Genomic DNA, 22,998 nt, shown 5'->3' on the forward strand with positions numbered 1-22,998 from the left:
TAACACTAACGTTCAACTTTCCACTTTATAAACGTCCCAAAGTGTCACAATAAATTGGAAAAATGAGTCAAAATACACGTATAATAGATGGATCTGGCAACAAACGGAGGCTGCACACGCGCTCTCACTCAACGCGCTCTCAAGCCTCGTTCACTGCGCTAGCTTCTCGCATCAACATGAATTGCAAACACTCATGTGATATGAGGTGGTTTAAACGGCTAAATAATCATTCAGAGAGCTTGGCATTTTATTTTTGAATATACAAAAATGACCGAGGTCCAGACCTCGGTGACCTCATAGCTGGCTACGGCATATTCCTTACCTAATATAGCCAATTATAGGCTATTTTCACTCAAACAAAACAGAACTCCAGATAGTTATGCTTTTACATTTAATGCATAAAAGCAAAAGAAAACGTAATGCATAATTTTAACTACAAGTTTTAATTAGGCTACAATAACTTAAACCTAAACATACCTTTGCACATGAAACAGCCAGGTGCTTGGTAACCTTAAGCTCGTCGCATCAGAAAGGGCTCTGCTTATGTCTGCTTCACGGGCATTTCACGGTGTATGCGTCACCGTCGCATTTGCGCACACAATTTGAATTCATGTTTTTGGTCTGCCAAATTGATATAATAAAGAGAACGATAAAAATACCGTTATTAACCGGTTAATTTGGAATTTCTGTTTCCGTTTCTGTTCAGAACGATTAAAATTGATTTTGTTTTCGTTTTTGTTTTTGTTCCTGTTCAATGTCATTTGTTTTCGGTTTTCGTTTTCGTTCCTTGAACCGGTTCAGAGCCCTGCTTAATATCCTAATGCTTTTTGGTGTACACTCTTAAAAAGGATGTGTTAAAAACAACACAGCCTGTGTTGTTTCTTAACACACCTTTGTGTCTAGTTAAGGACAACACATTTTGTGTTAGTTTTAACTCAACTAGTGTGTTATTCCAGCTAACACAGAAAATGTGTTGATTTTTTCTACACACTATTGTGTTATAAATACACAATTTGTGTCAATTATGTGTTATTTTTTACCAAATTTTTGTATGCAATAAAGACACTGCAAACTAATGTATAGTTTAAACACAATTTATTAAACCTGCTACTAACAATTGCATAAAAATTCAAAAAGGTTAAAAAAGAGAGGTAAACAATCAATTCAGTCATTTCAACATATAATTGTTCCTTGAGTGAAAAGTTGTTAATGGTTAATAAAGTTTGTACTTTAAAAAAAAAATTGGTATTTGACAACCTCTTAAGCATTAATCGTTTTATTTACATATTTTTATCAGCATACAAGTGATGGTGAGGGTCATGAGATGAAGTCTCTTGTTTGTCTCTGTCATGTCAGTAACTGCCACAAGCACTTCAGGAGTGTCTTCCAGTCAAAGCTGCAAGAGTAAAATAAAGATACTTTTGTTATTTATAGGCTACACATAGCGAAAATTGTAAAATAGCGATAGCTAAAAAGGCAAGAAAAGCTTTAGCATTAGAGATTATGTTAGCGTCTTAGGGCAATTTGCACAATACATGTCACAACGAAGCTGTTCATTTTCAAAGAGAAAGACGCGACGAACGAATGCATTTTCTCATTAGCACTACACCGTGTCAATGATGAATTAAAAGCGATTCTGTTCACAATTAATCCAACAAAAGAAACTATAAAGCTTGTTAAAATAAGCTCCCACCGTCGTGATGTGCCGCAGACGCAGGCGCAGCTCGCATCGCCATTCGTGAGGCAATTTTACCACGTATATGTGCCAAATGCCCCTCGACCGTCTCCAAACGATCACAAAAGACATTTTAAAAACGTATAATGGCAAATACAAACATTTCTTACCTTCACACATTGAAGTTATGTCCTGACGATGAAAACTTGCAGCACGAGGAAATTAGCTTGTCTCAGTAGTGCTCATGAAGTGAGGCAAGCAGCAATGTGATTGGCTGATATTTAACACATATTGTGTTGGACACACTGTGTTGGATATTTTCTTTTTTCTTTTTCATTTTTAACACACATTTAACACAAAGTAACACAAAATGTGCTAAAATAGACATAACACAAACAATGTGTAAAAAATTAACACATCCTTTTTGAGAGTGTAAAAGATATAGAATATACCTGTGCTACTTAAGACTGGTTTTGTGGTTCAGGGTCACATATGTGAAAATAAATAGCAACTTTCCTAGCATTAGAATCCCTTGGAAGATAATGTTGTTTTTGCTGATTTTGTAGGGTGGCCTTTCATCGCACTATTACGTAATATTGAGACAAAATCCAAAACAAGTTGTTTTGGTAGCTTGGTTTCAGCAAAAGCTGTTTTTAGATTTAAGAGAATACTTTTAAAATCTTAAAAAAAAAGCTCTGACCCCAAATGTTTGAAAGTGGTGTATAAAACTAAAAAGTACTGAAACTTCAAAATGTAATTTTTATGAAATAAACATCTTCAAGGAATATTTAGTTTTATTTAGATCTATAAGCAGAACTGTAGCAGTCAGTGCTATTGGAGAAACATGAGATTTTTGTGTATTTGTAACTTTAAACTTTCAATTTTTGTAGTCACTTGATTTTGAAACTACTTAAACGCTGACATTATAAATCATACAATAATATTTTGCCTTTGGGATAGTGTGTGTGCTGAACTTACCTGAGGTATGTGACTGTACTGAGGGCTGACCCTCTGCTGTCTTCTTGACTTTCAGAGCATTTCTTCCTCCCAAACCATTTTTTATCGGATGATCTTAAGTATTCAAACTCACAGTGTTATGAATATTTAACCACCTAAGCTGATAAGATAACATTTTTTGCTGGCATTCTCTATTGCACAGTATCATTGTTGCAGAATTATTGAGTGACTTCATGCAATTTCACTGCTATTGATTTTTATCACTCTGTGGTGATTTATCTCCATTAACCTTGTTGCTACAGTTCAAGAAGTTCAACAGAGAGCTCATCACTGAATTGGAAAGAAAAACTGATATGGATATCAAGTACATGAATGTAAGTATTATATTTTTGCATGTTTTTCTCTTTGTCAATCAAGCAATGCTTACAATTCCCTCATCTGTGCGAGCATCTTATGGACACTGTTGTGTTACAATCCCTCTAGGCCACTTTCAAAAGATATCAGTCAGAACACAAATTGAAGCAAGACTTCTTGGACAAATCACAGGCTGACCTGAAAAAACTACGCAGGAAAAGTCAAGGGAAGCATTCGTCCAAGTATGAGGTCAAAGAAAATGAGGTGAGGGTTTCTTGTGTTTTTTTTTTTTTTTTTTTTTAATATTACTTGACTTGAACATAAATTACACGGTCATACCTCAGTCATGAATTTTAAAGGTGCTGTGTGGACTAAGTTGCTAACAAGTTGCTTAAAGTCATGATGAATGGAAGTAGTGACAGGTCTTCTCTGTCATATTGTGACGTATATCTGAGTGTAAAAAGAAACATAGGGATAGGACTTAAATAGGCAGGGACTTGGTTCTGTGCATGTCATATTGGATTATAAGATGTAGGTGTTGCACTTAAAACTGAAGGCAGATGAATCACTGGAGAGAAGTCTGTTGTGAAAGATCTTTCAATTGAATAAGATGACAAACCATAACATTTATCCATGAGAGAATGTTCATGAGAAACTTTAATGAAGACTACAACTATCACAAGGATGTGTTTACATGCTTGATGAGTTAAGCGTTATAGTTCTTGTACAGCAACAAAAAACTGACTTTAAAATTAATGTTTGAAGTTTGACAGTCTGTAATTTTATATGACATTATATTACTTATAAATCCAAACCTGCTATTCTAAAAGCAAATAGAAGGTTCTCGAGGAAAGCCATCATGAAGGGTTGGCTCTGCATGATAAATAGGAACAGCTCTATTCAATTTAGTTTCTGGCTCAATATTAGGAACATGATTTGACACTTGACACTGAATCTATTGCAGCAGATTTTAATAGTCAGTTTTAATAGCACAACATCACCATTGTCTTCCTCCTTTGAAAGGCACATTGTTTCTTTGAAAAGTTAGCAATGGAAACTTTTTCATGTAATGTGTTTGCTTCAGAGTTTATTTCAGTCTTGTTTTGAGACAGATGTCTGAAAGAAAATTGAACTGAGCCGCTGCTGAGTTTAACAAAGCATCACTCACAATCATGCAAATTGTTTTCACTGAACCAAACATTCACAATAAAATGCTTTTCAGTCATTGTGCAATTTGTGTTTGCTTCGCAGATCACAATGAGTCTGAAATTAACTTCAAATTGCCCTGTAAACACAAAATCAAACTTAAAATAATCATTTTGGATTCAAGCCATTGCTCTGACATATGGTGAGGTTGCTATTTCGGGCAACCCAAATTTTAGTCCTGGCTTGAGGTGCTTTCCCGGTCAAATTGCCCTTTCTCCTCTTCCATGATTTTCTGTCTGTCCTTCTACTGTCCTTTTAAGGCAAAAAAGCCTGAAAACATTTTAAGTCATGGCAAATGAAGTACATATGTGACCCTGGACCACAAAATCAGTCATAAGGGTAATTTTTTTTTAAATTTAGACTTCTACATCATATGAAAGCTAAATATGTAAGCCTTCCATTGATGTATGGTTTGTTAGAAAAGGACAGTATTTGGCCGATATACAACTATTTGAAAATCTGGAGATACTGAGAAAATCACTTTTAAAGTTGTCCAAAAAAAGTTCTTAGCAATGCATATTACTAATCAAGTATTACATTTTTATATATTTATGGTAGGAAATTTACAGAATATTTTCATGGAACATGATCTTAATTTCCTAATGCTTTTTGGTGTAAAAGAAAAATCGATAATTTTGACCCATACAATGTGTTTTTGGCTATAGCTACAAATATACCTGTGCTACTTAAAACGTTTTTTTTGTTCTAGGGTCACATATGAAAACTTGAAATCGATTCACATATGAATCGCGATTCAGTCTAGCGATTTGAATCGATTCACAAATTTCTAGTATAGTAATAATAGCATAATTCCAGAACAAAACAGCAATTGAGGAGGAAAAACAAATACATTCTGCCCCATTTTCATCAAGGGCAAGTGTTTGGAAAAATATTACATTAATGATTGATCTTTTGTTATTATGGGAAGTATTCGAAAAGGGATGTAAAAAAGAAAAACTCATTCTACGGAGTCACTAAAGGGACATGGTTAGCCGTACTAACGGTAGCCTGTTACATTAGGGTGCATAATATACTATATATTTCACTTACCAGTTACCACATAAACAGAGTAAGAAGAGATGAATGATAGGACGATGGTGAATAATTTGCAGATCCTGAGCACAACTGACAAACATCCAATCTTGTAAAATGTGGTAAGTAGGTCTACCACTGCTCCGTGTGATCAATACTAATAACGGCTCCCTGATGCCCACAATTTATATACAGTATAGATACCCAATGATATAATTGTGAGAGAAAGCACTGAAATATTTTTTTCTGGGGTTCATAGTATATGTAATTTCCTTTTTGAACACAGTATGATTGGATTCAGACTCATCCCATATGGGAAGTGTAAAATAGTTTTGATTTATTAGGAAGTTAATAGGATTATAAAATATTTTTGACCCATCGGGAGTACCCATACTATAGACTGGTGTGTTTTTGTATTAAAATACTGGTGTGTTTGATGTCCAATGTACACAAAAATTTTTATGAAAAATTGTGAATCGTGATTAAAAATCGAATAATCGTGAATTGATTTTAATTGATTTGTGACCCGTTTTGAATCAAATCGTAAGGTAACGAAAGATTCCCACCCCTAGTAAACCACTATATTTTTAATCAGTGAGATGTCATTTATCTTAGCAGGACTGAAATCTAATCCAAAAATATGTCAGGACATGTCCACCAAATTATTTCATGTAGCCATGAAGTCATATCATTCATATACATAACGCACTGCTGTATGACAATACTGGTGTAGGATTTTCTTGTCCAGGCATGATCTGCGAATAAAAAAAAATATTCTCAAAACAACTCCAAGGAAACAAGAAACGTTCATGGTCACTATGACAACTTGCACAGAACTATAATAGCGAGGGGAATCCTGGGAAGAAGAACAGAGCTCTGTTTCTGGTGTCATTTTCACAGGTCTGCTGGGTAACAGCTCTGTTCTATAAAAGCAATGAATCCTCAGTCTGGGAAAAAAAATTACTCACGAGACAATTACTGCATTAGCATGAGGGTGTTGACTGTGTGGACTTCATAATCTTGATGTTGACATATTGTTTTGTTTGTGTTTCTCAATGCAGTCTGTCCCATTAAGGTTTATTTAAGATTGTCCCTTTCTAGCTGACCACTATGAAAGTGTCATGTAATGCCATATCTTATGATCATTATCATCTTTAGTGTATGGAGACCATCTCATCCCGTCAGACAGACATGCAGATGTTTATTGCAGAAGGATGTAAGGAAGCTCTGCTGGAAGAGAAAAGAAGGTTCTGCTTTCTAGTGGACAAACACTGTGCTTTCACCTATCAACTAGCAGCCTTCAACGACAAGGTGACCCACTGAGAATATTCAGCTTTCTGATTTAAAAAATATTAAACTCACTGATGATCCAGTTAGTGTTGTTAGACTTGGGAACAACAGAAATGTAGAATCAATGGTACATGTACAATAATGTTACTTTTTTTTTTTTATATATTTTGGAAAGAAGTCTCTTATGCTCACCAAGGCCTGATTTATTTTTATCAAAAATACAGTAAACTCTATTGTAGTTGTTAGAATGGCCAAGAATCAGCAATCTCCACATCAAACTGATTGTGTAGACAAACCATAGATCGTAGAGACTTGAAATCCACATCCACAGTGCCGACATTGTCACCAAGACTCATCCCAATCGGCCTGATGGGGGAGCTACAGCTAACAAAAGTCAGAAATCGCTCATAACTAAACCGTCAGTCGCTGCTCAAGTATCTTAAGTCATTGGAATCCTTGGCTCACAGCGAAATTTTCGGTTGTTTTGGATTTTTTGAAAAACCTACTTTTGCAAACTTGTCCTAGGTTTTTCGCCCCATCAGAAACAAACCAGTGCAGGAAGATTCTCTGGAGTGTAAATATTAGGATGCCAAAACATTTGAAAGGGGCAGGTCCACTTTTAGTAAAATGCCTGTAACTCCAGAATGGAATGAGACAATTGGCCAATTGGTGGCACTATAACTAATAACCTTTGGAGCCATAAGTCAAACAGACTCACCGAGTTTCATTCCGATCGGCCTCCTTTAACCTTTTCTAATAGGTACTCAAACTTCATCGGCCATGTTTTTTGAGATGCGTAAATGTCCTTAAATAGACCCTTGTGGCACTTTAGATCAAGATCATGCACAGTGATTTTCATGTTGTTAGGACAAATGGTTGTGTAGTTATACCCATTTTTATAGTGCCACCAAGTGGCTCATCCCATACAAGAGTTACAGGCATTTTACTAAAAGTGGCACCGTCCCTTTCAAACATTTTGGCGTCCCTTTGCGATGGTGAGTCGAAAGTTCAATTTTTTTTGCATGCTTGTTTAGAATCACCTGTCACATGTGCTCAGCAGGTTTCGTGAAGTTTTGAGTTTTTCTTTAGGCTTTATAGGATTTGGTAAATTTGGACAGCAGTGCTTTTAAAGGCAAATTTGTCCGGAATGAGAAGTTCTATCGTATGATACGAATAACACATGTATGTGTGGAAAACCATGCGATGTACAATTGTTTACACCCTTGAAAAATGCGATATAGCACCCTAGTGGCACTTCAGACCACAACCACGAACACAGATTTTCACATTGATAGAACTGCTTGCGCAGTTAAAGCCATTTTTGTTTTTTCCTTTTATAGCGCCACCAAGTGGCTAAGCGCTGCAATTTTTCCTGTGACCTCAGATTGAGCTCTTACATGAGTGTTCCGTGTTTGGCAGAGATATCTCATTCCGTTCAGGAGTTATAGGCATTTAAATAAAAGTGTCCCTGCCCTTTTTGAATTTTTGGCTCCCCTTTGCAACAGTGAGTCGAAAGTTCAACATTTGTTTTTCTTTTGATAATTATTGATATTCACTCCCCAGAGAATCTTTATGCACTGGTTTGGTTCTGATCAGGCAAAAAAACTAAGACTAGTTGGCAAAAGTACGTTTTTCAAAATCATTTTGTCCAGCATGAGCCTGATTTTAATGACATAGACACTTGAGCCTGCGACTTACAGTTTAGGAGTTTTAGGAGCAATTACGTACTTTTGATCGTCAGGCCAATTGGGAAAAGCCTTGGTGATGTTGTTGCAGAGTGCTACCATCCCTCCAAGTCCAAGTGGTCTGCCCGATCAGTTTAATATGGGGATTGCTGATCTGGAACGATTCTAACAATTACAGCAGGGTTTCACCGTTATGTACTTGAAACCCTAAAAATCATATTTCTATGGTAAATTACTTGGATTTGCCAAAATTGCCAAAAATGATTTGCTTGCTAAATAATGTCTTTTTTCACATGTGCTTAACTGCCTTAAATGCCTACTTGCAGCTATATTATAATATATATATATATATATATATATATATATATATAATTAATTCCTGTGTTGGTACCCCAGTTTTTTAATGTTACATGATTCAGAAATGATGAAAACAGTTGTGCTGATTAATATTTTTGTGGAAACCATGATACATCTTTTCAGGATTATTTGATTAATAGGGCGTTCAAATTTTTTTTTTTGTTATAATAGAAATCTTTTGTAACATTTAACTGTAACTTTTGTCAATTTAGTTTGTTTATACTGAATAAAAAAGCATTAATTTATTGCCAAAAGACCTGTTGAATGGTAGTGTACCTTGTTTTGCCTTTCTTCCTTTATTAACTATTTTTGCACTTTCCCCCACAGGCCAAGGAGATGCTGAACGTCAAATTGCCCAGCTGGCAAGACAAGTGTACTGATGCCACTAGGGTGCCCGACACAGTGATAACCATGATTGAAGGTTTGCGGACTCCAATGTCAGTCATACCAGAGTCCTCGCCTACGTTGGAGCGCAGTGACAGGGTTAGTCTCGCACAGAAAAGAGAGTATCACCATTAACATATGAGTATGTGTAAATGCTAATTTGTTGTGAGAGCCATATAAAATTCACTTGTTTAACTAGAACATCAACTGATTGAGTTTTTGTTCACTTTGTATCTCCGTTGTAGCATTTTTTTTCTCCTCAGACCAATTCCGGTTCAATTGTTCCACCACCAGCCCCGTCACTCAAAGCCCACACAAGCCCACTGGCCAACATGTTCTCCCAGGACATTCCCAAAAGCCCAATCTCATCAGAGCAGTACTCAGGCAAGCTGATAGCTCCCTCACACTTTGATCTAATCAGACTTCATTTCTTCTGCTCTCAACAATCAAGCGCACTAGTCTTTGTGTTGATGAAGCACTCCTTGAAATTTTACTGTGATTACTAATCTAGTTGATTACTGCCACAAAATTTCTTTCGTTAATGTCACATAAATTGCACTTGTTTTGAAATGTACAGATCAAGACAGCCTAGATGGAAACGGCTTGTCAAGGTCTGAGTCTGTGTCTAGCGGCATTGATGCGGCGAAGAAGACCAGGGTGCAAACTATCTTCCCCCATACAGCAGGGAATAATCAGACCCTGCTGAGCTTTGAAGATGGAGACATCATTACACTGCTTATTCAAGAGGAGAGGGATGGATGGTTGTACGGAGAACTAGAACATACTGGACAGTAAGTGAACCATTATAGAGGACTGCTTTTTCCATCCTTAAAGGAATAGGTCGACCAAAAATGAAATTTATTGCTTCATTTACTCGCCCTCGTGACGTTCCAATGTCACACGACTTTGTCATACTTTTTATATATATACTTTTCATATGACTTACTTTCTATACAGTAAAAGTCATCAGAGTCCAGTATTTTTTTTATTTATTTTGGACACCATTGACTTTGATTTTTTATATATATATATATATATATATATATATATATATATATATATATATACAGTTGCAATCAAAATTATTCAACCCCCTTGACCTGCGAGACATTTTGCTGCAGAGAACAACATTTTGTGAAAACAATTCAACAAAGGCATGAGTAAACTATTAAAGAAAGTTTATTAATACACATTTGAGTAATTCTGAGAACGTAAGTTGATGAATAATGACAAAAAATCGAATTGTTCAAAATTATTCAACACCTGAAAGTAAATTTGGTGTAGAATCTTTTATTCTTTAAAACCACCAATAAACACTGCCTGGAAGTGCTTAGATGCTTCTGTCACCTTTCTGCTGCAATCTTGGGTCATTCCTCCCCTGATAAAGCTTTCAGATCACTTATAATCTTTGGTTTTTACTTTGCCACTGCTTGCTTCAAATTCAACCATGTATTTTCAATGAGAATTAAATCTGGAAACTGAACAGGCCACTTGGAAACATTCTATGACTGATTCCTAAACCAAGCTTAAGTAGATTTGAATGTATACTTTAGGATGATTGTCCTGCAGGAAAGTCCATTGATTATTAGCTTTAGACTTTGCACAAAAGGCATCACAATGTTTGCCAAAATGTTCTTATACTTTCATAAATCAATGATATCCTTTGTATGGTCATGTTTTCCACTTCCTGCTACAGTAAAACAACCCCATAACAGGACTGGCCCACCTCCATGTTTGATGAAGGAGATGGTGTTCTTCTGCTTATAAGCTTTGTCATTTTTGCACCAGACATACTGCTGATCCATACGCCCAAAAAGGTCCAGTTTGGTCACATCACTCCATAAAACATTCTTCCAGCACTCCACAGGTCTATCCAAATGAATTTTGGCATGTTCAAGGCAGCCTTTTTGTTCTTCTTGGTCAAGAGTGGTATTCAGCAAGATTCCTCAACATGAAGACTACACTTGTCTAGTGTTCCTCTTGTACACAGCATTGAAATATTTTTCATTGGGTCATCTTGCAAGTCTTTGGCTGTACATTGCAAGTTTTTCTCAGTTGATCTGATCAAACATTTTATGATATTGTGCTTTTTTGTTCAACAGCCTCAAAGGTTTTCTGGTTCAACACACATTAATTTAAGGAATACGGCTGCCAGCTGTGTCTCTAGGGACTTGTAAAGACAATTTTGTTCCTGACCATAAAAATAACTGTCTTAAAACAGCAATGTTGAATGGGGGTTGAATAATTTTGACATAGCTGTGTTATTAAAAAATCCTATAACTCGAAAACATTAAATTATATATTGACATTATCACTTTTTAATATGCCAGAAAACTGTTGTAGATGCAATTTAGTCCTGGATCTTCAGAAAGAGCAAAAAACATTTGTAAAGTACTGCAGTCTCTGGGGGGGTTGAATAATTTTGATTGCAACTGTATATATATATATATATATTTGATGAATATATTATATTATATAACAAAAACAGTTAAAACATTCTTCAAAATGTTGTCTTTTGCATTCTGCAGAAGAAAGTAAGCCTTACAGGTTTGGAACAACATGAGGGATACTGAGGACGTTGCTTCTTTTCAGTCATACATTATTTGTGTCTGTGTTACCCTTTGACTTAAATGTTAGCAACATCAGCTTTTCTGAGCTGGAAAGACTGGTTTCATGCTTCTGTTCATTAGATTAACTCTCCTAATTTGCAAAATTTGGTGTGACATGTTCAACATGCTTTCATACATCATTGAGAGGAAACAAACATTTTGTTGTCGTAAGCCTTTGCATGGCAGTATTCTTATTTGTTTGAGGCCTAAATTTATTGTACATTGCACAAAGCAAAAGTGGTGCCTTCATTTAGACACAATGAGGGGTGTCTGTCTTTTATTTCCAACTGAAAGTTGTTCGAACTGCTGTTCAAAAGTTTGGGATCAGTAAGATTTTTATAGTTTTTTTTTTTTTTTTTAAAGAAGTTTCTTTTGCTCATCAAGGCTGTGTTTATTTGATGTTTTTTTTATGTGTTTAATTGAATTTTTTTCTATTTTAATAAAAATTAAAATCTAATTTATTCCTGTTTAACTAAGCAGGAATTTTCAGCATCATTACTCCAGTATTCAGTGTTACATGATTTTTCAGAAATCATTCTAATATGCTGATTTGTTATCAGTTCTGGAAAAAGTTGTCCTGCTCAATATTTATTTGGAACCTGTGATACTTTTTTTTTAGGATTCTTTAATGAATAAAGGGTTAAAAAGAACAGCATGCATTTAAAATGGAAATCTTTTCTAACAATATACACTGCCGTTTAAGGTCAGTATATATATTTTTTTTTTTTTCTGAAAGAAATTCATGCTTTTATTCAGCAAGGATGTGTTAAATTGATAAAAAGTGATAGCAAAGACGTATATTGTTGTCTTTTTAACATTTTATTTATCAAAGAATCCTGAAAAAAAAAAGTATCACAGGTTCGAAATAAATATTTGGCAACTGTTGCCAACATAAACAATTCTAATAATAAATAAGCATATTAGAATGATTTCCAAAGGGTCATGTGACATTTAAGAATGGAGTAATGGCTGATAAAAATTCAGCTTTGCATCACAGGAAAAAATTATTTTTTGAAGTATATTAAAATAGAAACCATTATTTTAACCATACATTTCGCAAGATTACTGGGTTTCTTCCTGACCAAATACATGAAGCCTTGTTAAGCATAAGAGACTTATTTAAAACATTACAAGTCTTACTGATCCTTAACTTTTGAATGGCAGTGTTTACATTGTTCTATTGATCTGATTTTCTCTATAGTGGGCTTCAATGGTTTCAATACAGTTAAAGTATATTGAAAATCTACATCATGCAAAAAAAAAGGTAAAACTGTGATGTAGGGCGATTTTGAAATTGGAGGAGAAAATGAGATGGGAGTTTTTTTTTTTAAACCGTCTTGAACCAGAGTGCACAGAGTATGCATTTGCATAGAAGAGCTAGACGATGAGCATTTGAGGTTAAAAAGTGTATATATAGTCAGGTCCATATATATTTGGACAATGACACACTTTTCATCATTTCGGCTCTGTATGCCTCTAGAATAGTTTTAAAATGATACAATCAAGATGAAATTGAAGTGCAGACTTTAAGCTTTAATTCAAGGGGTTGAACAAAAATATAACATAAAATGCTAAGAAATTTACAACCATTTTTATTCACAGACCCCCCCATTTTCAGGGGCTCAAAAGTAATTGAACAAATAAATATAATCATAAATAAAATGTTCATTTTTAATATTTTGTTGAGAATCCTTTGCAGGCAATGACTGTCTTAAGTCTGGAACTCATGGACATCACCATAGACTGCGTTTCCTCCTTTGTGGTGCTTTGCCAGGCCTTTACTGCAGCTGACTTCAGTTGTTGTTGGTTTGTGGGTCTTTCTGCCTTTAGTTTTGTCTTCAGCAAGTGCTCAATCAATTTGAAATCAGAAGATTGACTTGGCCATTGCAGAATATTCCACTTTTTTACCTTTAAAAACTCCTGGGTTGCTTTTGCTGTATGTTTTAGGTCATTGTCCATTTGTACTATGAAGAGCCGCCCAAACAACTTTGCTCCATTTAACTGAATCTGGGCAGACAGTATATCCCTATACACTTCTGAATTCTTCCGGCTGCTTCTGTCTTCTGTCACATCATCACTAAACACTGGTAACCCAGTGCCACTGGAAGCCATGCATGCTCATGCCATTACACTGCTCCACCATGTTCCACAGATGATGATGTTGTAGGCTTTGGATTATGAGCTGTTCCAAGCCTTCCCCATACTTTTTTCTTCCCGTCATTCTGGTACATGTTGATTTTAATTTCAGCAGTCCAAAAAATGCTTTTCCAGAAGTGGTCTGGCATTTTTAAATGTTTTTTGACAAAGTCTAATCTGGCCTTGTTTGCACCTTGTGGTAAACCCTCTCTAATTTTGCTCCTGGAAGTCTTCTCTTGATTGTAGACTTTGACAGTGACACGCCTACCTCCTGGAGAGTACTGTATTCTTCACTGGATGTTATAAAATGTTTTATTACCATGGGGAGGATCATCCAATCATCCACCATACTGTCGTCTTTTGTGACCATCCAGGCATTACTATGTTGCTGAGCTCACCAGTGTGTTATTTTTCTTCTCAGAATTCACCAAACTGATTTGGCCACTCCTTATGTTCCTGCTATCTCTCTGATGCATTTCTTTTGTTTTTGAAGCCTATCAATTGTCTGTTTTACTTGCATGCAGAGCTCCTTTGACTGCATGATTGGTTCAGAGCAAATGCAAATGGCACACTTAGAATCAGCTCCAAACCTTTTACCTGGTTAATTGATGTAGAAAAAATGAAGGAATAGCCCACAACTGTCCATGAAACAGCTTTTGAGTCAACTGTCCAATTACTTATGGTCCCTTGAAAAAGGGGGGAGGTACATATTAAAGAGCTGTAATTCCTTAACCTTTCTACCAATTTGATGAGACTGCCCTAAAAAAAATTAAGCTCAGAGTGTGCACTTTAAGCCCATATTCATTGTATAACTCTAACTTGAATATGTTTTGGTCAACAGCTAAAATAGTAAAAAATAGTGTCAGTGTCCAAACATATATGGCCCTGACTGTATGTGTGTGTGTGTGTGTGTGTATATGTATGTATATGTATATATATATATATATATATATATATATATATATATATATATATATATATATATATATATATATACATATACATATAAATGCAAACTTTCTTTCTTCAGTTGCAAGTTGCTGAAGAAAGAAAGTTTGCATTTTTTTTCAGTTTGAAATCAATGTATTCTGTCTTAAAATTTAGTTTGTTAGCACACATTACTAGTCTTGTAGTGAAGAACTAATTGGTGCAAGTTCACCCACAGAAAAATAAAAGTAGTATTTAGTCAATCACATTGTTTTTATTTTTATTTTTGATGATGACAGTTTTCACAAATACATTTGATGGCACTAGTTGCATATAAATAAAAAAGAATAATTTTAAAGCTAACAAGTCCATCTATTCTTTATATTAACAATTATGTATAATCATTCATCCAGAGCAACATACAAATGAGGTCAAATGATTCTACTGCAGTGAAGGCATCAGTGACTCTGCTTTGTGTGGTCTCATACTTGTTTGTTTTGCATATTTTAATGAGCAGTTCTACAAGGTCCAAGGTCCACAGATTTTCCCTCACTACCCATTATGCTGTCACCACTATTTTGAGAAGTGAATATGTCTTAATGCACTGACACACTCTTGAAGGCTCAGTTCAAAGTTGCGCAGCTGGCGGTGTGACAGTTCCTAAGCAACCAAAACCAAATGTACTCTTAGTACTACATAGTGTTTCACTTTACATTTCTACCAATATAGTGATTTTTGATTAGCCATACAGTGGTTGAACTCAAAAAGCCTTAATGCATATGGAAATTGAACTGGTACCCATTTTTGATTTACATTCTGGATATTTTTTGTTTTCAATTGCAGACGGGGTTGGTTTCCCTCATCTTATTGCCGTGCTTACAATGAGCCAGTGAGTGCAAACAGGTGATCTGCTTTTCCTTTGAATTTGAGTGAAAATGATTAAATTCCTGCTGGAACTAACAATGTTTATACATCCATTAACAAAACAGTAAGACATGAATTTATGTATTTTGTTCAGCAGACTTGAGAGCCCATTGCGTAGCCAAAATGTGACTGATCCCGAGCAGCCGGAGGAAGACGAGGAGGTGGAGGGACCCATGCTGCTGCCCCCGCCGGACTACAGTGACTCATCCAGGGACAGACCCATCAAGCCCTCCACCCCCTCTCTACAGAACATGGTAAACACACTGCACTGGCGAATAGGAAAGCTAAGTGGAAAGTTAGTTGAAAAAACAGCCGTTTTCTGTAAAGAGAGACAGAGAGGAGTATCTAGGCCTCTTATCCTTTTGTGGTTGAAAAAAAGAAGGCAAATTCTTTGGTGTATTCTGGGAGGGAGTCCCCTGATCGGATCAGGTTTCCCTCTAGGGCGAACATGAAGCCTGTGCTACTGCACAGAGGGTACATGTAGAAAATGCATGCAGTACAGTTTGCAGATGTACACAGCAATGTCACTTTATAAAATATTTAAAGAGTAGGTCATATGGGTTTTCGAAAAATCTTTTTTGCAGTTTGTAACCGCTATCCTTCAGTGTAAACAGTCTGCAAAGTTGTTAAACAAAAAAGTGCATTATAAATTAAGAAGATATTGTCTCTCAAAAGAGAGAGCCGATTCTGAATCGCCTATACCGATATACGTCACTCTGTAACATATTAGCATAATCCCCTGCTGCCCGCAAATTAGGAACAGTCTAACCTGCCCACAAACACTTCCGCTAGTTAGTGTGTTGACATTGTGTCAAGAAAACGCTGTGTTCTGTGCTGTGAAAGCAAGTTTGTTTTGTTTTCATTGCTGAAGTTGGTGATGTGAAGAATCAGTGGTTAAAATGTATTTTTTCCACGATACCACAGCAATACAATTCAATCCTTTTTTGTATGCTCGTCATTTTACCGAGAACTGCTTCTCTAATCTTGGAGAGTTCAATGCCGGATTCACTAAACGCTTGCCAATGAAAGATAAGTCTTTATCTTCTTTATTTAGACCAACAAGCATCTCTGAACCACAACCTGTAAGTACGATTGATACATTATGTGTACATTCTCAAGTTTTTTGTGCTAATATGTGATGTATACCTATTACAGCTTTAGGTTTTCAGGTAAACCATGATATTACTGTCTTACTGAAATATTTCTGATAATTCGCTGTGAATCCACTATCTCCTAAGAATGTGTAGATTAATGTAGACTGTCATTGTTCTAATTACTTGGTTTGATAATAAAGAACTTAGTGTAGCGCACAGACTTTATAATCATTGTGAAATTGCTGTTTATGCATTTTATATGGAAAGACCAATCACAACAGACTTAAAGAAGTAGTTCACTTTCAGAACAAAAATTTACAGATAATGTACTCACCCCCTTGTCATCCAACTTTCTTCAGTTATAAGGAAATATGTTTTTTGAGGAAAACATTTTAGGATTTCTCTCCATATAATGGACTTCTATGGTGCCCCCGAGTTTGAACTTCCAAAATGCAGCTTCAAAGGGCTCTAAACGATCAAAGCCGAGGAAAGAAGGGTCTTATCTAGCAAAACGATCTGCTATTTTCTAAAAAAAAAAAAAAAAATCCAATTTATCTAATCTTTAACCTTAAATGCCCGTCTTGTGTGTACTCTGTGTAGATAGTAAAGAGTATAGAAATTGTAAATGTTTTTAGAAAATAACTGATCGTTTCACTAGATAAGACCCTTCTTTCTCGGCTGGGATCATTTAGAGCCCTTGGAAGCTGCAGTTAAACTGCATTTTGGAAGTTCGAGCTGAGGGGCACCATAGAAGTCCATTATATGGAGAGAATTGATTAAATGTTTTCCTCAAAAAACATAATTTCTTTACGAGTGAAGAAAGAAAGACATGACCATCTTGGATGACAAGAGGGTGAGTACGTTACCTGTAAATTTTTGTTCTGAAAGTGAACTACTCCTTTAAGACTAAGCAGAGTAGGCTTATGGACGGGAGAAGTTTACAGACAAAACTGATTTGAACGAATCATTTCGAAATCATTGAGAAATAACTCTAATATTAAATGTATATTCTGAGAAAATTACAATGTTTTCTGACCTTGTGCATTTAAATCTGTTGTAGGGGACTACAATATATATATATATATATATATATAGAGAGAGAGAGAGAGAGAGAGAGAGAGAGAGAGAGAGAGATATATATAGAGAGATATATATATATAGATATATATATTAGGGCTGTCAAAATTAACGCGTTAATTACGTGTTAACGCAAATTCATTTTAACGGCACTAATTTTATTAGTGCACGATTAATGCAGCGCGCATTTTCTGTTTGACCCACTACCTAGCCCATAGTTAAAGAAATGGATGCACAATGTTGTCAACCTAGCGAAAAGTGTCTAGCAACAAAATATAAACACATAATTGGACAAACCTAATATAGTTTCTGAGGCTTTCCAGTTTTGCCGAACGAGCGCGAGGTCTCCCAATGCGTCTTTATGTCTGCGGCAGAGGAGCAGTGCTTTCAGTTAAACCAGATATTATGTTGCTTCCAGTGCTTGAAGTGGGCAAGTACGCAGGCACTTCTGTATTTTATCATTTTGCGTACTTGCACTTTTTCCTGCGTACCGGCACTTCTGACATATTAAATAAATGCAGTCGGACTCGGTCTACGTTTGGATTGGTGGTGTAGGGTTGATGCGTAGAGCCACATACGAGTGTGCAAGCAAAAACGGCGTATTATATGCACGTCAAACACATGCATATCATATGCACGCCATTGTTAATTTCAGCTTATTAATAGCACGCCAAATAGAAACAGAAAATCGTGCTACTAGTACACATTTTCATGAGACCGGGCTCTCGAATCAGTACATTATAACGAAAACAATACATTAAAAATAAAATAAAAGAAGCAGGTTTTTGCAATCACATAACTTTAAACGGCTAAACTCCTAAAAAGTCCAAGGATCGTGAAAGCATTCAAACAGGAAGTTAAAAACAATGATAATAATACAACGAGATATATATATATATATAGTTTTAATTTGTTCAATGAAAAAATAAATATTTAAGACTGCACTATTTCTACGTGACTAATCATGAAAAATAAGTTTGTGACACTCATTGTGTGAACTCTTTGTATAGACAGTGTATGATAGATGTTCTTCCATTGAAGCTCAAGATGCTTTTTAGATGATTTAAAATCATGCTGGAGAACATTTACACAAACTTTGTTTTTTTAAGCTTGAGCTGCTGTTGTTAAAACAAAAAGGCTTCAAACTAATACTTATACATTTTAAAACTTTTCTCTCCAATTATTGCTTCTAATATAATTTGTAACATTATATTCAATTAGAGAATAATGCAAATATATGTTATATAATATAAAAAGTATTTTATTATATTAAGTATTTACACTAGTATCCTTTTTTTGGACCCAGCTGTGTTTGTTCAGCTATACATTAGATCAAATTAGATCCACATAAGTGGCAATAACCACAAAAGGACACGTTATGGGACCTGCCATAATGTAACCTTTGTTCTTTGCCAGGGGGCCTAGGGAGGGGTAGATGAATGCTCTGCATTACTATCATTGTGAAAAATAAAAAGACATCTGAAAAATGCTCCCTACCTGGTTTTCTCATTGTGAGGGAGAGTGGCGAGAATTAGACCTGCACTATATCAGCTGATGTCAACCTGAATCTGAGTAACTGGCTCCCTCTCCTGAATGACCCGAAGCCACATGTACTGCCTCAGGGCATTGAGATCAAATTGAAAGTGTTTGGCCACAACTAATTCACCTTGAATGTGATCATATGATGGTGGGCTGGTGACTCTGGTAGACACACGTGGACTGTTGTGGCAGGTCTGATGACCAAAATCTGTCCTTTTGATGAGGATTTTAAGGGATAGTTCACCCAAAAATAATAATTCTTTCATTTACTTAACCTCATGTCATTCCAAACCTGTATGAGTTTATATTTTGCTGTTGAACACAAGTCTTCATGCAACTTTCTTTAAAACAAACTCGTTGTCTGTTGTTTTGTTACTTAAACCATGCTACTACCCCTGTGGGCTGTTTTTTGGAAATTAGGGGGAAAGTCTTTTTTTTCTGTGGTCACTATGAACTGCTGTTCAGAAAAAAGTCTTATGAAGTACTTTTATGGTGTTTTTGGTCATCCTGACAGAACTCCTGTAATATGAAATAAGGCCTGTATGGGTCTTTCTGAAATGTTCCTAGTACACCCTTCTCTCACATATAAAGAAACTTGCATGTTCCTTGACTGTTTACAGTTCATGGTCTTTTGAAGTAGTTATGATTAGATTTTCAACACTCAGACAGCGAAAGCAAGCGTTTCCAGATTATCAAGATTCCTGACGCATATGATGAGGTCATAGGACACTGCGATTGTTCCAGGTACTTAGTCGGCTGGTGAAGTGACAGAATTATGTGTTGACATCCTTATCGAACCAGTCTGACAGGGAAAATCCACTCTGCGCTTGAAGTTTTAAAGAATGGAAGCAATTTATGCTGATCACTTTTTGATTCTTATTTTTGTGTTTTTGCAACAGGCGTCTTTGCCAAATGGTCACTCAGTGCCGCCATTCCTCGGGTGAGTATCTTTTAACAGAATTACTACAGCGCACTAGTATTTTAATGCATTCTCTATAATCACAAAATGGTTGTTTTCCTCATCAGGGGTGGGAATCCTTTTGCCACGGTCAAACTACGACCCACCGTCACAAATGACAGATCTGCACCAATCATATGAGACTGCATGCAGCCCCTGCCCCGATGTGAAGTTGAGTCTCAGACGTTTTGCCAATATTGATGCATTGCAGATATGGCAGAGGAACCAAATGAAAGGCTTCTGTTACAACATCAATTTTAATCCTCACAGTTTCTAAAAATGCAAACCAGCAGGTTAAAATTTACAGGAGGCATTATTTATAAGAATTTTAGGCTTTGATTAAATTATTGTTTTAAATTGTAACTGAATTCATACACTTGACAGGCTCTTGAATAGCTATTTTCTGACCATATTGGTCCTCTATGAATGGGGCCTTGTAAGGGTAAAGCAAAATCCCAAATGTATATTTTAAGGTACGAGTATTGCAGCCCCTAATTAGAAACACCTCACATAACCAAATCATATTTCATTTCAAAATCCAGTGAAGCAGTGTGAGGTTTGCCAGTTGCCAAAGTGTTCTGGGTTAGTTAAATTTTAACATTTTGTTATACAGTATCATGGTTTCATTGTTTTAAAACGCTGATGTAGTATTCTTATTCTTCACACCTTTACACCTTTAAAAGATGACAATATAAAGACACTTAGTTGAATTGATTATTCCTCATGTTAAAGATGAGTCCAATGTGTGGTGATGACATTCTTACTAGCTGCACAGTTGAATGTTGGCTTATTGGCTTTAGCTGGACATCAGCTCAAACTCGTGAACATTCTTCACTATGGAAGAGAAATCCTTGGGTCCTAACTAACTAAATACATACTGATTTTTTTTTTTAAGTCTTGTAAGGTTGTGTACATGTTATGCCTTTGCAAGCATCTTATCATGTTGGGGATACAGTCTTTTCTTTCATACCTTTTTCTTTTTGCATTTTAATATTATTAATTCATTGCCCCGTTCTTGTCATACCACATTACTCCAAAATAAAGATATATATGACTATTTGAAATGTGTTCGATGTTATTTTACCATTGTTCTGGTAAATTCCATTCTTGATAGTAGCTTAATTGTCCTGTTCTGTACAGGATAAAGGTAAATAATTATTCTGTCTAGATTATTAATTTTTAATTTGATAATCACACTTTATTTGTCCCATACACTGGTGCAGGTGAGTATAAGACATTTACTGTGTCCATTGTAAAAATCTGAATTTGTCATAAACGGGTTTATATGAGGTAAGGGTATGATGCATCATACAGTTGAGGTCAAAAGTTTACACCCCCCACCAAGAGGGATTATACAAGATACATGTCCTTGTTTATTTAGTACTGATCTGAATAAGATATTTCACATAAAAGATGTTTACATATAGTACACAAGAGAGAATACTAGTTGAATTTATAAAAATGACCCTGTTCAAAAGTTTACATCCCCTTGATTCTTAATACTGTGTTCTTATCTAAATAATCCACAGCTGTGTTTTTGTTTAGTGATTCACAAGTTGTTCACAAGTCCCTTGTTTGTCCTGAACAGTTAAACTGCCTGCTGTTCTTCAGAAAAAGCCTTCAGGTCCCACTAATTCTTTGGTTTTCCAGCATTTTTGTGTATTTGAACCCTTTTTGTATGATTTTGAGATCCATCTTTTCACACTGAGGACAACTGAGGGACTCATATGCAAATATTACAGAAGGTTCAAACGCTCACTGACGCTCCAGCAGGAAAAACCATGCATTAAGAGTCAGGGTGAAAACATTTTGAATTTGAAGATCAGGGTAAATTTACTTATTTTATCTTCTGCGCATCGTGTTTCCTTCTGAAGCATCAGTAAGTGTTTGAACCTTCTGTAATAGTTGCATATGAGACCCTCAGTTGTCCTCAGTGTGAAAAGATGGATCTCAAAATCATACAGTCATTGCTGGAAAGGGTCTGAAAAACCAAAGAATTTGTGGGACCTGAAGGATTTTTCTGAAGAACAGCAACCATTCAGGACAAACAAGGGAAGGGATGAACAACTATCACTACACAAATTAACACAGCTGTGGATAATTCAGGTAAGATCACAGAATTAAGAATCAAGAGGATGTAAAATATTTTTTTAATATAAATTCAACTATCATTTTCTCTTGTGGCCTAATGTGTAAACATCTATTATGTGATCTTATTCAGGTCAGTACTAAATAAACAATTAACATTTTGCAGATTCTGAAAGGGGGGTGTAAACTTTTGGCCTCAACTGTAGCAGATAACAGTATGCACTTTACTGAAGTGCTGTAGTCAAGGATACAACAAAAAAGTTGTATTTTTATATTTGCGTTGGATGTTTCTCTTAATCAGACCTTCACCTACAGAAAAATCTTCACACCTTGAGCTTTTGTCTGTTACCTCAAAACATTAGCAAAAAGGTACGAGAATGCCATTACTACATGGAAAATATAACAGTAATAATAGTCTCTGACCGATTTTATTACGTTTTGTGTTTGATGATACACGACATAACAGAATGGTGCTAGGCAACAAAACAAATTATCCTATGGGTGGGGATCAGTGCAAATAAGTTTCCCGGAAAAGAAATGGGTAGATAAAGAGAAAGAGACCTAATAGTACCGGAAGTAGTAATAATAACCAAAATAACCTTAATAATACATATATGTGTTAATAATATAGGTTTAACGGACAGAAATGTGAAGGTGGTGTGTATACTATCTGAGGGCACCATAGTAACAACCTCTACCATCCCAT

At 35.7% G+C, this 22,998-nt stretch overlaps 1 protein-coding gene across 4 annotated transcripts in view; it reads left to right on the forward strand.

The window, feature by feature from the left end:
* The window catches only part of baiap2l1a (BAR/IMD domain containing adaptor protein 2 like 1a), a 41,610-nt gene extending 20,349 nt beyond the window's left edge, over window positions 1–21,261 (forward strand). The window contains exons 5-14 of one of the 4 annotated variants that reach the window (XM_073828197.1): window positions 2,935–3,006; window positions 3,116–3,250; window positions 6,383–6,535; window positions 8,884–9,039; window positions 9,186–9,324; window positions 9,518–9,731; window positions 15,456–15,515; window positions 15,631–15,790; window positions 20,146–20,186; window positions 20,273–21,261. In XM_073828197.1, the coding sequence (XP_073684298.1) occupies window positions 2,935–3,006; window positions 3,116–3,250; window positions 6,383–6,535; window positions 8,884–9,039; window positions 9,186–9,324; window positions 9,518–9,731; window positions 15,456–15,515; window positions 15,631–15,790; window positions 20,146–20,186; window positions 20,273–20,345 (1,203 nt within the window). In that variant the 3' untranslated portion in view covers window positions 20,346–21,261. The remainder of the gene's footprint in view (window positions 1–2,934; window positions 3,007–3,115; window positions 3,251–6,382; window positions 6,536–8,883; window positions 9,040–9,185; window positions 9,325–9,517; window positions 9,732–15,455; window positions 15,516–15,630; window positions 15,791–20,145; window positions 20,187–20,272) is intronic. The other 3 variants (XM_073828198.1, XM_073828199.1, XM_073828200.1) reach the window with 3 other exon arrangements.
* The last annotated feature ends 1,737 nt before the right edge of the window (window positions 21,262–22,998 follow it).

Source organism: Garra rufa, chromosome 22, assembly GCF_049309525.1.
Source record: "Garra rufa chromosome 22, GarRuf1.0, whole genome shotgun sequence".
In the NCBI taxonomy this organism is placed as follows: Eukaryota; Metazoa; Chordata; class Actinopteri; order Cypriniformes; family Cyprinidae; genus Garra; species Garra rufa.